General features: G+C 44.2%; 1 protein-coding gene across 1 annotated transcript in view; it reads left to right on the top strand.

Moving 5' to 3' along the window:
* The first annotated feature begins 256 nt into the window (after positions 1–256).
* Positions 257–16,447, top strand: part of MCU (mitochondrial calcium uniporter) — a 169,654-nt gene continuing 153,463 nt past the window's right edge. Inside the window, exon 1 of the mRNA XM_031956527.1 lies at positions 257–475. Within this exon, the coding sequence (XP_031812387.1) occupies positions 329–475 (147 nt within the window). The 5' untranslated portion in view covers positions 257–328. The remainder of the gene's footprint in view (positions 476–16,447) is intronic.

The raw sequence follows: 16,447 nt of genomic DNA, 5'->3' as shown, positions 1-16,447 counted from the left end.
CAGCGATCCCGAGCCCCGCTCTACGCTTGGGAAGCTTTGCCGAACCGGGCATGCCCCCGCTACAGAGGCCGCTCCGGGGGGCTCGGGTGCCAATTACCGGTTCCCTAGAATCTGCCCGTAATTGACCGTGTCCCACTATAGGTAACTCGGGTGGAGACTGACAGCCCCTGGTACCGCCCTGCCGCTTTTCGATTGGGCGCTCCGAGCGGCTCCGCCTCGCCGACTCGAGCGAGCGCGCTGGTTGGCCGGTCGCTAGTGAATGGCGGGCATCGGCCCCGCCCCGGCCGTCCGCTGCGCTGCCTAGGTCGGCGCCGCTTCCAGTTGAGAGATGGCGGCCGCCGCAGGTAGATCGCTCCTGCTGCTCCTTTCCTCCCGGGGCGGCGGCGGGGGCGCCGGCGGCTGCGGGGCGCTGACTGCCGGCTGCTTCCCCGGGCTGGGCGTCAGCCGCCCCCGGCACCAGCAGCAGCGCCGGACGGTGAGCCAGCGCGCCCGGGAGCGGGGGCTGGGGGCGGGGCGGGGCTGGGCTGGGCGCCGCGGCCGCCGGGCGGTGGGAGGGCAGGCAGGCCGGCCGCTGGGGCGGCGGGCGACTTCCCCCAACTCGCCGCCGGCCGGGGCGAGGCGGCGGCGGCGCGGCCGCGGTGCCCTTCAGGCGGCCGCGGCCGCGGCGGGCGGCGCAGGGAGGGAGGGAAGGAGGAAGCGGGCGGCAGGAGGAGGGGCGGCGCGCCTGGGATGTGCCCGCAGCCCGGGGACAGCGGGGCGGGGAAGGCACGGGGCGCGGACGGAGCCGGCGACCCCGCGCTCGCGCTGCCCCGGAGAGCGGCGCCCGCGACCCCCGGCCGGGCCGGCGCGCCCTCCCCTCCCCCCGGGACCCCCGCGGACGGAGAGCGTCCCGAGGGGCGGCAAACTTTGTCCTCCCCGGGACTTGCTGGCGTGCCAGTCTGGGCGCGGGGGACAGCTCCGGGCAGACGTGCTGCAGTGTGCGGAGGGAGGGGGCGAGCGAGGCCGGGCTGGGGTCGGGCCCGCCAGGCGAGCCTCGGGACGGCCGGGAGGAAGGCAGGCGGTCCGCAGCGCGCGGGGACTCCGGGGAGCGGAGACCGGCTGCCAAGGAGGCGGCGTGTGTGTCCATGTGCATACACGCATCTCTACGGACGCAGGCACTTTGGGTCCGTCCATCCTCCATCTGTCCGCCGACCACCCACCCCAGCTGGGTATTCGCCGGGAATACTTGTTTTTCTTTCTTTAACGTAAAAAGTGCCAGAGAACAGCCGCCAGGCTTGGGGGTCGGTGGGTGTCCCCGTCAGCACTGGCCCCTGACCAACTTTTCTGTTCGGGGCTGGAGTGGACGGGGAGGAGGATCCGTGTAGCCTTCCTTTCTGGAAAGAGAGTCCCTGGACGCCTCAAACCATTAGTAGTGCCCGCTGAAGGAAGCTAGGGAGGGAGCAGTCCGACAGGGGGTTCTCAGCCTGCTCATCCCCAGGTCTGTCGCAGGGCAGTCAGTGAGCTAATAGATGCTAAGTGCTCCGAGAAGCTCGAGTACTCCACAAGTGCGGAACCGGAGGCTTGCTGCTGGCGTCCTTTGTACCCCGACTCCGCGGCCACCCTGCCCCCAATTCTTGGGTAAACCAAACCTCAGAACCTCAGACCGAAATGTTACATTTGCTGTAGTAACAGAGCGCCGTGATAAAGCTCTGGGGTGAAAGCAGAGCCTTTTTTTCTCTTCTCTTTGAATAGTTCAGTCTGAATGTGCTTGCTTTTAACCCCCCTAGTTAAATGTTATCTGACAAATGCCTGCTCAGAGAATCACTTTATTTTTTCAGAAAAGTTCCCTACCAGTATCCAGGGTCCCTGGAGTGTGTTCTCTCTCTCTTTAGAGACTGGGTGAAAGCAGAGCATTTTTTTTTTAATAGTTCAATCTGAATGTGCCTCTTTTTAACCCCCTCCCCCCAGTTAAATGTAGCTGATAAATGTCTGCTCAGAGAATCACTTTATTTTTCCAAAAAAAAGTTCCTTATTATCTTTAAAAGGTCCCTGGAGTATGTTCTCTCTCTTTTGAGATTGTGCAAAGTTACAAGAGTGATGAATGCATTTCATCTGTTAAGTGTGTTGCATGTGGTGTTTCAGTAAACCCAAACCTCTACAGGATTGTGTCACCTGGCAGTGCCCCTGTGATGATCGGGATGCTGCCTGATCCTGAGCTCCCTTGGGCTTTCCCTCAAGTGGGGCCTTATCCTCAAGGATGCAAGTAGCCTCATTGGGGGACTCTAAGGTTCCCCCCAAGCTGGAGTGAAGACTATCCATAAGTTTAAGACACTTGCTAAGAAAGCATGTTTTCGGTCCTTTTAATTGTGTAAATGATGGTTTTGTAACAACTTGCATTGGAGCTGAAACATAGTCTTCACATTTCCTTTTTCTTTGTGGACATGCTGTTGACTGTTAGAGATTGTTTTAGTCCTCTGTATTTTCTGGAGAATGAATTTGTTAAGTGGAAGATTATACTTGAAGAGTGTCTGTGGGGCAAAGACAAGCGACCTCTCAGATAGGAGAGAGATTATTTTAAGGATGCCCGAGATTTAAATTGGACATCCTAACTGTGGACACTAGATGGCACCGTGTATTGGACCCAAGCGTTTTGTTTAGGTCCGGATAATCTCCTTCCCACCCCTTTTTCTATAGGTGATAACCATAAGTGAGATCAAATTTTAGAGAATTTAAATGGAACCTTCTCTTTGCTAATCTTGTCATTGCTTTTAGAGGAAGCCAAATTGTAACACGCTGTAAAACAAAAATGTACTCAAATGTGAGAGAGGCCCTGTTATTTTAGTATTAGTTGGGTGAGGGGATGCAAATACATGTAGTTTGGTTCTTCCGTATATCAATGTCAGATTACAGGCAACAATTTGACTTTCCTGATTGACAGAACATGCCTAATACATCGATGCTTTGCTATGTGGATAAGGAAATTTAAAAACTAAAATAAAACGTCTGGGATAAAGGGATAAAGGACATTTTGAGTAAACTGCCAACTTTGAGCAAGATTAAATACTGTCCTCTTAGCTCCTAGAAGTCAGGATCTATTTTTACCAGTTGCTCATCATGACACCCGGTGTAGATTTCCTTCCTATTGGAGCATCTGGCTTCTAATAATATAGAATTCCCTTCATGAAGTGCCGTCTCCTGTCTCTCCTCCTTGCTTGTTTAGTTGCTGCTATTTACAAAATAGTTGTGGGGGATTCTACTTCCATGGAAGCCTTTGCCCAAATGGAGCCACTCTCTCGGCTGCCCCACCCGGCCTTATCGCTTTCTTGCAGTCACCAGATGTGGTGCAGTGTCTTGGGCACATATCATGGCTTAGTTTGCGGTTGCCCACTCCTGCTGCTGCTCTTCTGTCTCCTGATGTAGTGGCTTGGCTGCAGAAGCTTATCAGTAGCTCCCCTTTAATAGCTCCCCTATCTGTAGTTCCCCATGGCCCATGGGGGAGCAGTTCTTCAATCTCTTGACTCTTTATGAATCCTGCGTTGCCTGGTTCTGCTTTAGCAGTTCAGCCGTGTCTTCCAGACTTCTCTAGTATAAACTCTCTTTTTTTAGTGAGATCTGTCTCCCCACTGTTCCTAAAATATACCCTCTGCTTTTCCACTGTCACACCTTTGCTCATATGCTACTTTTATGCTTGAATTCTCTTCTCTCCCCCTGCCCCCTCCTGCCAATTCCTTCTAGGCCCAGATCAGGCTATCCCTTCTCCATATAGAGTCTCCAGAGGGACCTGGCTAATCAATCAATCTCTCTCTCTCTCTCTCTCTCTCTTTCTCTCTCTCTCTCTCTCTCTCTCCCATGTTACCAATGATTTCTTGAGACCTTCCTATTTTAAATTGAGACCCAGAAAGCCAAATCATTTTGCCTGAGGTCACACAGTTATTAGTGGGTTCAGGACTAGAACCATGGTCCTTCTGCCTGCCAGTCCGGTGCCTTTTCCATTCCATAAGAAGCCCTGTAATTGCTTAGAAAAACCATTGGCGTTAGGAGACCTGGGTTCTGTCATAAGGGCTAGTCATCCTGTTAGAGTCTCATTTTCCCCTTCTGTAAAATGAGAATGATAGAACACCTGTTGTCCAGACTGGGGTTTGGTTGGTTACTGAGCTGGTCTGTTATAAGTACATCTGTCAACTTGGACCCAGAGTTGATTAGCGGGAAGACTGGATTGAATTTGAGAAGCCATGCAATGACCCCAAGCTTCTGCTTGCAAAGAAGACTGCAGCATTTTAATATTCCACTCTTCCTCTGAAAATCACCGTCTGCCAGTCATTAAATAGCACAGCCTTTGAAGAGTCACCCAAATGGAGAAAGACAGAGTGGATGTGAGGAAGTTGCAATATATTGCCAACAAGGAATTATTCAGCCAGTATTTATTATATACCTACTGTTTTCCAAGAAGTGGGAATGTAAAACCCGCATGAAAACAATCCCTGTTCTGAAGGATTTATGAGAAGGTAGGTGGGAGGATAGACAACATATACATATAAAATTAAAAATAGCATATATACATACACACATATGTATATATTCCCATATATCATACCCCAGCTATATCCCATATAAGTTTTGAGATTCCTTATGCCAATTTCTGCTCCCAGGTGAGTCTTAGGTCCCAGAACAAGGCTCCTCCTCCTCCTCCTCAGGGTTCCAGGGATACCCCTGAGGAGCCAGGGATGATTCTATAATGCTGTCAGCTTGAGCCACACTCTTCATGTAAGCCTCCACTCCCCAGGTGTGCTCCCCTTTGAGATTATTAGGTGAGAATTATTTTAGTTATCCAGCATCAGGTAGCTTTTAGAAAGGGAATTTCCTAAGGTGTTGGAGTATTAACCAACAGTTGGTTCAAGGCATCTCCCTGTGGGAAGTGTGTGACCCGGTCTCCCACAATTATGTGCAGAGCAGGGAAAAGTAGACTCCAGCTTTTTTTTTTTTTTTTTGCTGGGGATCCCTTTGGCCCATTTGTGAGGTACTCACTCAGGAAGGGCACAGTTGCTTTATTTTTCTTGGTACTCTCCATCCAGTTTCTTCCTGCCTCTTACTATAGACATCTCCCTCACCTGCCCAGGGATGCCACCAGGAGGTCTTGGGAAGATGGTACATCCATCATCTTCAGATCTTCTACATCTTAGGAGGTCCTTCCTCTAGCTAAGGAAGGGGTGGAAGAGAAAGAAGCCAGTTTCAAAGTTCAGGCGCTCCCCAACACCCCTAGGTGGTTCCTTTTTAAATGCCCCTCTTGCCCCAGCCTTTCAAAGGATTCCACTGCTAATTAGTAGTCACTGTAGGTGACCCCTAGGATTTGTTACTTTAGTCTATCTTAACATTCCTTGTGCAAAGTCACTCTAGTTCCAAGGACTTTTTGCAGTGATGGAGATGGAGAATCTTATCCCCTCCTTTAATTGGGGTGAGGTGACTTGATTGAGTACATTTATAAAGTAAATGCAAAGTATTTTTGTGGATGAAGTGCTTACAACAGGGGGTGCAGTGGGATGATTCTTGAGGTGACCCTTGAATGGAGTTGGACATTCCAAGAGGTGAGGATGAGGAGGAGGGAGTCCTGGGAGTAGGGGGTGATCTGTGCAGAGGAGATTGGGTCATATGGGGAGCAGCCGGCAGACTGGTTTGGCTGGAATGTGAGGAGCAGACATGGGAAAGGCATCTGGAGAGCTTGGTTGGAGCCAGACCATGAAGAACTTTAAATACCAAGTCAGTTTTTTATCTGAAACTTCTTGAGGAAGGAAGTGACATGAATGTGCTTTAGCAATATCAATATGGCAGCTCCATGGAGGATTGATAAGACAGACCAGAAACTAGAGAGGGATGGAGAAGTCAATTAGGAGGCTCTCAGAATCTTTGTCAGAGGTGATCAAAGCTAGGCTATTGTTTCTGGGGGGGCTGTCCCCATGTTTGGAACATCCTTTATTACTCTACATCTTCTGCAGGAGGTACCCATCACTGGTCTTCCCAGCCACTTGAAGCTTTCCTTCCCTTCCTTTACTCTTTGGGGATCTTGTATGTACCTTTTGATTTTCTTCTCGAGTTCCTTGCACACTGGGACTTTTTTTGTGCTTTAGCTTGTCTTTAGATTTCCAGTTTTTAAAAGAGTGTCTGGGAAAGGAGATATTTTGGTCAGAGAGAAAGAGCAAAGGATAACAAGTGGATGAAGATTATGTCCATATAGTCTTGGAAGGCATGGAGGAAAGTCCAGAGCCACATGGGGTGGCCCCTCTAATAAGATTTACGGGATAACCTGGACAATGGTTGTAAAAGACGAAGCGCAGTTTGCACGATTGGTGTGAGTACCTGTGCAGGTGGGTGCAGATCCACTCAGGTGGTCAATGACCTTATGAGGCCTTTATGGGGAGATGATGTTTGTAAAGTGCTTTACAACTCTTGAAGTGCTGTGAAAATGCCAACTTCTGTTTGCAGACCTGCTCCTGAACAGACGGAATCCTAGAGAGAAAAAATGATTGGCCCAATATCACCTACCTAATGAGTATGTGGGGCAGTATTAGAAGCCAGCTCTTCCAGCTCTTTCCTTAGTCCCAGGGGTCTTTCCACCAAACATTGTTCTCTATGGTTTATCAGGGATCATTGGGGTACTTTCTCCAGAAATGTTGGATCTACACATTGAGTTTTCTTATTTGTGGTAAAAAAATAAAACAGCGAACTTCTTTTGCTTAGGACTTAAACACAGTCTTGTCTGATTCCCTTGATTTAGATTAAACATGCCAATTGTTTACAAAATCCAAGCTCTCCAGTTTGAATTATAAAATATTTATCAGTTATCTATTTTTGTCTGTTTCCTTTAATGGAATTTGTTGAATGTTGGAAGTAACAAGATCATAGCCTGAGGAAAAAAAAAGGGATGTTGATCTTAAGAAAAGTAGAGTATGATAGATCTCAGACTGTACTGTCTAACTTTGAGGATTCCTGGTGATCCACAGATCATGATTTCACTGATTGTTGTAGGTACGGCTCTAAAGCCAGCATGGACCTCTTAATTCAGGTTCTGTGTGGAGGTGAAATGAGGTGCTTGCAAGTCATTGATCCTCAAAGAATGGAAGCTTACCTTGCCTTCACATGGCTAGGATGCCCCCTGAGGAAAGGCCTCCTCATTTAGCCTCCTCATCTCCATTGGGACACCATTAATGATGGTTAGCCACTGTGAGGGAATGGTGGCTTAGGCGGTCTCAGACACCCGCAGTGTCTGAGAAGCTCCAGCTCCGGGGCTGGGATCTTTGATACCTCCACCCCAAGCTGCTGCCACAGGAAGGCTGAGGACAGTCAGGTTGGGTCGGGGAAGGAAGCTGAAGTCAGGAAACAGCTGGCTCTGTCCTGCCAAGGGGGCTTTTCCCCCTTGTGTTGATCACAAACCTTCCATGTTATAATGGATGTCTCCTTGGGCTGCTTTGGCTAAAAGAAAAAAGCACTGGACAAAGGATGGATCATTGGATGAATGCTGGAGTGGTAAGGTTCTCCATCTCCTCGGGAGGGGGGCCTGCCCAGCAGACACACAGTCCATTTCTGGGCCTGCCCTCAAAGCCTTTCCCACATGTTGGACTTGAGGTTTGGGCTCTGTTGGCACAGACATCAAAACCAGGGTTGCCTCCACGGCAAAGGGAAGGAATATTCAAGTGACTCCTAAGTGTAGTGTAGGACTGGGTCTGATGGAGTAATGAAAAGAAATGAGAAGTGCTTTTTAAACTTGGGAAGGGACAGCCTGTGGTCCAGCAGAGCTTACCCCCTGTTTCCATGTCTTCTGGGATAAATGCCATCAAAGTTTGCCTGGGAAGTCGCCCACCTAGTGATGATGACTCCTGCCAGTTTGCTTTGGAACTGGTTTTATTTCTCCCAAGGATGCAGTTCACATTGCACCTCCAGTATTTGTGAGCATGGATAAAGTTCTTTTTTACTGCTCAGAGCCTTGGAATCCTCATCTCTAAAATGGGTCAACAGTGCCTACTTGTAGTATCAAGAGATTGAAATAAAATATGTGAACCACAGGATCAGTTTCAAAGCTTGTTCTAAATGTCAGCAACCATCAGCGATGCCAGATTGTAACAATAAGCTGAAAATGAGAACTTTTCTACAAGTCTCTTCCTCTTTAATGACTGAAAAAATGATTAATTTTCAACATTTACTTTTATAATAATTTGATTTCCATTTTTTCGCCCTCTCCAACATGACAGTCAATCTAACATAGATGATCCATGTACAATTCATATTAAACATATTTCCACATTTGATGATTTTTTAAACTGGACCTTTGATTGCACTGGTTTAAGAAACTAGCAGTGAAGAGACGCCCTTCACCAGGTCAGATCTGGCCCTGCTCTGCAGCTTACAGCCTTAGAGATTACCTCCAAGGATAGAAAGGTTAGGGACATGGGTGGAGGTCACTGGGCAGTGTGTGTTACAGGTTGAACCGGAGCCAAGACTTCCTGGTTCTGAGGCCAGTTTTCTTGGCCACGGTGTCTCAGAGACTGTCTCAGGAATAGTATTAAGCCAGTAAATGATGGCAGTAGGCAGTAAAGGGTGCTCAGCAGCATCTTCATCATTCTCACTGTCTTTGCGTGGATCTGCACCAGAGGAATGTGTGCATGTGAAATCATTAGCCTCGTAAATGGATAACTCTGGGATGGAGATTTGCCCCCAAATAGGACTTTACCCAGTGAAGTTATTAGTAAATTACTAGAATGAAGGTTTTGAAGACGGTTCTATCCTGTTTTAGAGTCTGTGAGGGGGGAAACTTTGCTTTTGCTTATTAGTGCTGAAGGTGGGAGGTGAGGGAAGAAAAGGATTCTGATTCTTTCACCAGCAGTGACATGGAGAAATGTGTCAGGCCATCAGGAATTAGTTTAGATTTTAGTTGTTTTGATAATCTCATATATATGTATATATATATGAAACATTTTAAATAAGATCCATTTTAGCTTTACATCTATGATTTTAAGTAAGTGAAAGGATTTGTTTTATCACAAATTGGTTGGTCATTCTGATGGTTTAGATAGAGCAACAATGGATCCTGAAATTAACTGAGAGAGCCAGGTAGTTTGGATCAGAGTGAGGGAGAGAACCTTAGGGAGAAGGAGAGCTTGGGGATTTGGAAGATGAATGAGCCAATTTCTAGCTTTCAGTCTGAATGGCATGCTTTCCGTTCTTTACGACTTCTGGGATTTCTGGGCCTAGAAATAGTTATGGTTGTGTGAACTGTGGAGAGAGGCTTTATCCTATGGCAGAATTCAGAGCTGGCATGAACCTTAGAAATCCTTGGGTCTTGTACCTTCCTGGGTCCATGTGCCCACAATAGTGCAGGTGGTAGTAAGTAGCCCTTAAAATTTCAGCCCTGGTCTACTTCCAAATCCTATTCTCCTTTTACTGGAACAAACGGGCCTTTTTTTGGAATTGAATTTTTGGGTCCAGTGTTTATGGAATGGTAGTTAATTTAGCCCTATTAGTAATAAATAACTTGAGGAATGTTCCTAAAATGATCTCATATAGAATTTTCAGATGAAAAAGTGCATTTTCTGATCTCTCTTTTTTCCCTCTAGGGGTTGATGGGAAAATAATGACTGTAATCAGCCATATTAGATATCTTTAAAGCTTTGATATTTTGGTATTTGAGTAGGAATCTTATTTTAAGTGCATTTACACAATAACATGCTTCCATTTCCTTAGTTATTTCAGGAGAATCTTGATTAGGTAGCCATGTGGACATTTTAAGTTTATGATGGTCAGAACATTTAAGTTTATCTACCCATCCATCTAAGTGTATAACTATACATGTATATTTATTGGTGCATGTTATGCTCAGTAGTTTTTCTAAGAACTGGACCTAGAATCAGGAAAAACAGAGTTCAGATCCTGCCTTAGAGAATAGCTGTGTGACTCTGGGTAAGTCACATCTTCTCTTTGTTGCAGTTTCCTCATCTGTAAAATAGGGATAGTGATTGTACCACCGCTTCCAGGATTGTTGCGAGGCTGAAACAAAATATTTGTAAGGTGTTTTGCAAACTTTAAAGTTCTCTGTGAATATTAGCTTTTGTTATCATTATTATTGTGACTTGTTGATGGGATTTAGTTTTCTTTGCCCTACCTAAGTGACACTAGATAGGGTGCTAGGTATCTCCTTGTGATGTTACTTATAATGCAGTCATTGCATTATTGTAACTTTGGGGATCCAGAGCGCTGCCCTGAAGTGCATTCTCGTTGATGTCGAGAACATTAACTAGTTTGAAGGATGATGGCTGACCAGGAGCTCTCCATTCCTGTTCATTGATTGCTTCATCTCAATGAGAGGGTGTCTGACTAGGAAGCTGAGAGGTGAGGATAGTTAATGTGGAGACTTGTAGATCAGGGGCCGAAGGAGATGCGATCTGTGGTTTGTCCTTTGTTTTCAGAGAAGACCATGATATGAGGAAGGGGGCAATACGACTTGCAGGTGAGTTGGATTGAAGCGGGGAGGACTGTGTACAGTCACCATCCTCACCATCCCCTCCAGAGCCATGGATCCAGGGACCAGATATAGACCAGGATGACTGGAGATGGCCCTGGATGCAGTGGGGGATGTGGGCCTTTGGAAGCTGAGATCCTCCCAGGTCCCAGTTTGTCTGAAGCAACAGCCAGTCGTGCTTAAGCCTAGGTCAAGAGACTAGTGACAAGGGGATGCAAAGACGACTTTGAGCCATCAAGCTGATGTTTAGATCTTTAGCCTTGCAGGTCTGGTTTTCTCCTTGCTTTCCCAGTTCCCCCTCCTACCCCGCCATGAACACATTTCTTATTCTTGTAGCCCATCCCTTGGCTCAGGGGCCACCACCCCACGGGTTAGGGCTTTTCCTGGGCTCCTCCTTAGATTCAGCCTTCTTCCCCACCCTGACCCTCCCTACTTAACCCAGCCCCATTATTTTGTATTTCTTTTCTGTATATTTTGTATTATTTGTGTATGTTGCTGCCCCCTTAGAACTGAAACTCCCCAAGGATATGGATATCTCTCCTAGCCTGTAGCTAGCTTGATCCTAGCCTAATGTCCCTAGCCTATAGCTGGCTCAGGGAAATAAATTAATTGATGAAAATACATAAAAGAGATTGAAGTGCTTGGGGGCTTCTTCTGACCTGATGTGGCCATTTGAATTCAGAGACTTTGAGACTTCAATCTGCCTTTCCTAAGCCATTTCCTTCCCCCAAAATACATGCCCCTCCTTCCATCACCTCATTCTTTTCACAGCCTGGACATAAATGGGCTTCTCTGTCATGTTTGTTTTCCAGTGCATTTATTTTTTAAGACTTTTCATTCTGTCACTCCCTTTTCTCTTCTCTGCTGAATCTGGAATTCCTTCATACCATTACGATTTCTATCTAATTATGATCTGTGGGATTTCCCTGTTGCAGATAGATTGTTTTCCTCCTGAGTATAATACACGCTTCTCTAACCAGAAGCCAAAACCTGGATGTTCATCCATCCAGGTTTATTGCAGCCTTATAGAACATTCTTGGGCTTCTTTGGTTTAGGAGCTGCAGCCTTCAAGTTTAAATTCTGCAGTATGGATTCATGGGCTGGTCCTTTCCCTGCTCTGAACTCCCTTGGGCTCCCTTCAAGGGCTATTAAGTTTTATAACTTGGGAAATGAAAGTGACCTAAGGACAAACTCGTCCTTAGTCAAATTTTGGCAGCTCTCATTTTTCCAAGATTTTGGAAGCATAGATACCACTGACCACGCCTGGTTTTCTCATCTTGGAATTAAAGCAGTTTTAGTTGGAGTAGCTATCTAGCATTCTCAGTCGATTGGTGGTCTCCTAGACTGCTTTCTTTAGAAATGTAGAAAGCATACCCTTCCTTCTCAGTCACCAGACCTGTGTAAATATAAAGGACAGGCTGTAGTATCCCTTTCTTTAATACGACATCCATCCTAAGGTAGATGGGAAATATGTGCATTACTAAAGCAGCAGTGCTAGTTGGGAAAGAAGCTTCTGAGAATCCCTGAGAGCCAGGGATTGCTGTGTGACAGAATTAATATGAGTTTTCTAATTGAGACAAATGAAATGGTACCAAAGCAAATGTTAAGACTATGTGCCATGGGATGTAAGGAAGAAACACTGATCAGTGGGCAGTCAGAAGATTGGAGTTTCCTTCTGCTTTTGATTGGCTGAGTCTCTTTATTCCCTCTGGGTTTTCTCTTCTGTGAAAATAAGGAATTGAACTATTGGTTTTCAGTTTTGCCTAACTCTGTGGTAGGTTGTATAAACTCACTAACTCATAGCTTTCTTCTTCTTGTGCAACCCAGTTAGGAGAAATAGCTAGCTATATCCCTCTTCTTTCTCTGTACATTATGGTATTTCACTTTGCTTTTGTTTTCTGAATCTGGTCTGGAGAAGCCCCTGGATCTCAGTATTTTGAATTTGTCCTTCAGTGCCCTTTGAAGACATTAAGGCTGGGAAGGACCACATTTGTTTTTCCTCTCCTTATTAGGATGTTCACATTGTATCATCATGTCACTGGTTCCATTTGTTCAACCAAGTTCACCTCTTTACGGGTTCACTGGATTCTTGTTTATGTATTTCCAAATTCTTACTCACCTTTGATTTTTTTTAAACATTAATTTTAAAAAATTTGACTTGCAAATTGTTTCCTTGCCTCTAGTACTACTAAGAAGGCAAGCAGTATGATATCCATTATACATGTGAAATCATGCAAAAACATTTCCAAATTAGCCATGTTACCAAAAAAAAAAAAAAAAAAAAGTAAAGTGAAAAAATATGCTTCATTCTTTTCTCAAAGTTCATCAGTTATCTTTCCAGAGATGGATAGCATTTTTCATCATATGTCCTTTAGAATACTTGTCGATCACTATATTGATCAGAGTAGCAAAGTTAATTATCATGATGGTATTGCTATTGCAGTATACAATGTTCTCCTTGTTCTGCTTACTTTCCTTTGCATTAGTTCATATAAGTCTTTAGGGATTTTTCTGAAACAACTCCTTAAATCATTTTACAATAAAGTATTACTTTGCATTCATATACCATAACTTGTTCAACTATTCCCCAATTGATGCTCATCCCCTCAATTCTACTTCTTTACCACCACAAAAAGATAAGCTCTAGTCTTTTCATCAGACATGCTTGAAAATTCTTTTTCCATTTAAAAGCCCATTTTTCTTTATCGGATTGTACTCAGCTTTTCAGGATAAATTATTCTTGGTTGTAAGGTTATATATTATTTGCCTTTTGAGGTATTATATAACAGTTTCTTCTAGTTTGTAGTAGAAGTTGCCAACTTTTATGTGAGATTGTCTGTGGTTCCTTGGTACTTAAATTGCTTCTTTATGTATTCTTACAGCATTTTTTTTTCTTTGTTGTGGGAGCTTTGGATTTTATCTGTGACCTTCATGAATTTTTCCTTAAGGAGTTTTTTTCAGGAGGTGACTGAATTCCCTCTACCTATACTTTGCCCTCTGGGTCTAATAAATCTGGGCAGTTTTATGATTCCTTAAAAGATGGTGTCTAGACTTTTTTTTTTTAATCATAGTTTTCAGAGAGCTCAGTGATTCTTAAATTATATCTTTCCTTGACTAATTTTCCAAGTAATTTGTTTTAGATGTCCAATACCTTATGTTTTCTTCTCCTTTTATTTCAATCATTTCATTTTATTTTAATATTTCTTGCTGTCTCATGAAGTCATTGATTTCTGTGTGGTATATTCTAGTTTTCAGGGAGTGTATTACTTGGGTAATTATTGTCAGGTCTAAGCTTCTTAGTCTCTTTCCAAATATTTCATTTAGAACTTTTATCTCATTTTTCATTTCTGTTTATTCTAAGTGTTCAGGTAAGAATTTGAAGAATTTCTTTGAAGAAGATACATTGTTTTCCTTTTAGTCACTGCTTTAGTTGTTATGAAATCATCTTTGGGGAGAATTTTTAGATCAGTAATAATTTTTTGATACTGATTGGTGTTTTGTTTTTTTTTTAATTTATTCATCTCTCCAACTTCTGTTCTTAATTGGAGCCTTGTTTTATGTTTAGGTTCCTTTTTCTGTTAACTTTTTGGTGTTGTGGTCAGCTGTGTTAGGAAACCTCTGCCTTTTGGGGTTAGAGACTCTGTGCCCCTTCCCCTCCCTGTCCTAGCAAGGATCTTGGCTTTGGGCTGCCTGGCTCTCAGTGCTGCTGTTCTATTCTGGTCACTGCCACTTTACTCTGGTTACTTCTGTCTTATGGAGATTTCAAATGCTTCACTCTGGGGATTTCTGCCCACCTAGGTCTTTCTTAGTTGTCTTCTTAAGGTTACAGGAGCTTTTCTGGCTGACCTTTGGAAGGGTTAGTTAATTTGCCTGCCCTTCCTTAGGCTTCTAGTTGACTTTTGGGAGCAATTCTGTAGGAAGCCATTCTAGTTTCTCACTAGATTTCCTGATTGTTATTCTATCTAGTAAAGTCTCAGATTTTTGCTGGACTATGTGTTTGGGAGCTACGAGGTCTGTTTTCCATTCATTCAGTCATCTTGGCTGGAAGACAATGTTAAAGCTTAGGAATGGAGAGAGTAGCTTTTCATCTGTTGGTAGTTATTGGAGGATGGAGGGAAGCTCTCCTCTACTTTTGTGGAGGTAAAAATTACTTGGAATAATTCTAGTACTTGTGCATTCAGTCCCATCTTTTCCCTATATGTTCTCCTTCCGCCATTGGTAACAAAAAGAGCAGTCACTTTTAAGTGGAGAGGCTCCTACTCCATTCTGTTAGGAAATCAGCTGATTGACTCATGATTAGGATTTGAAGACATTGACCCAAAGTGATGGACAAATAATTTGTGGGCAAAGTAATGGGGAGTGGAGGGAGCCTTGGAAAGAGGTGGTGCCAACTTGACCCTGTTGGATTCCCTACTGAAGCACCACTGCTGGTGCTTTTCCTCTGAGGTTACCTTCCACCTACTCTTTATATACTTTGTATGTACCTAGTTATTTTTATGTTCATCTCTCCCACTAAACTGTGAATTTCTTGAGATGAGGACTTTTTTTTTTTTAAACCTTTCTTTTTATCCCCAGGGATTAGCTTACAAAGTAAGTTCTAAATAGATCCTTTTGGAATGACTATGTTTGTATTTCCTTGATTTCATTCTTTTCGTACATCTTCATGTATGTTTCATCAGAAAACTCAGATGGGAATTGCATAGTATGAGAAGGTAATAGAGCTGCATGGATGCAACTGTTACCAGAGCAGTTTGCAGAGGACCTGACCTAGGCGCACACCCTATTAACCAGAGTGTAGCGCTCTCCCTCACTTTCCTGATTTTCTAGAGCTCCTCCCAAAGAAACCTTACTAAGTAGGTGCCCCTTGAAATCTGATTTTTTGTGAAATGCATCAATGGTGAGTTGCACATATTACTGGTCATTTCTTTTCCTCAGCAGTGGAAGACAGAGAGTTACAAAGTCAGAGGGACTATTTTCTAACTCTTGTAATAGATTGTGTTAAAGATAATACAGCTTTTTAATTATAGCTCTTCATGTGATGGTGTCACTGTCTGTACTTAGATGCTATGGTGATAGGAGTCATAGAAATGCAGTGAAGGAATAGATTCTGTTTGATTCAAGCAACAGCTAATAATCATAAAACAGTTCACAAGTCATGCTATAGAGAAGTCAGGACTTTCTATAGGTGCTGATTGAATATGACCTCGGAAAAAAGGAGCAGAATGCTGACTGACTCGTTGTTAGGATTTGAAGACAAGGACCCAATCGTGATGGACAAACTGGTGGCAAGGTGGGGGTGAGGGGAAGGGGCCCTTGGAAAGATGCTGCTGATTTGACTGGTGGATTTCTTACTGAAGTACATTTCCACTGATGAGTAAGAAGAGGAATCTTGGAGGTGTTCAGTTTGCTTTGAAATTGATCTTTACTAATCACCTTTTAAAAAAACTTTGCCATATCTTGCATCCTCTGCCAACAGCTCTGTTGGTAGGGTTTGAGCCAGGGGCCAAACCTAAGTCAAAATTTGTTTTTCATCTTAAATCAGAATGCATATCAGAATATTTTCAGGAAAGCTTTTCTTCCAGAGGGATTATAGGAAGTAGGATGCAGATTTCCAGATCTGTTTTAAGTAAAGGAGACTCTATTACTCCCAGATACCCAGACAGAATCTTGGCTGGGACATGTCAGTTTTGTAAGTGAGGGGAAACCTCTGTGTGTGTGGGTGTGCATGCATGTGCCTGTTTTCCTATATACATATACACATAAACACCTATTCCGTCTGGTTTGTTCTTTTCTCATTCTTTCATTATGATTAGTGCTGATTCTGAAAGCCATGACTAGATAAAGAATAAAGTTGACAGACTCCATGTATATTAACATTTTAATTTCTTGGCTTAGTGCCTTTCCCCCTTATTTTCCTCCTTTCCCCACCCTTCAAACAGTAATACTAAAAAAAAAATAAAATCT

Source organism: Sarcophilus harrisii, chromosome 2, assembly GCF_902635505.1.
Source record: "Sarcophilus harrisii chromosome 2, mSarHar1.11, whole genome shotgun sequence".
Lineage (NCBI taxonomy): Eukaryota > Metazoa > Chordata > Mammalia > Dasyuromorphia > Dasyuridae > Sarcophilus > Sarcophilus harrisii.
The sequence above is the reverse complement of the archived record's forward strand: the minus strand, read 5'-3'. Positions and strand labels throughout refer to the sequence as shown.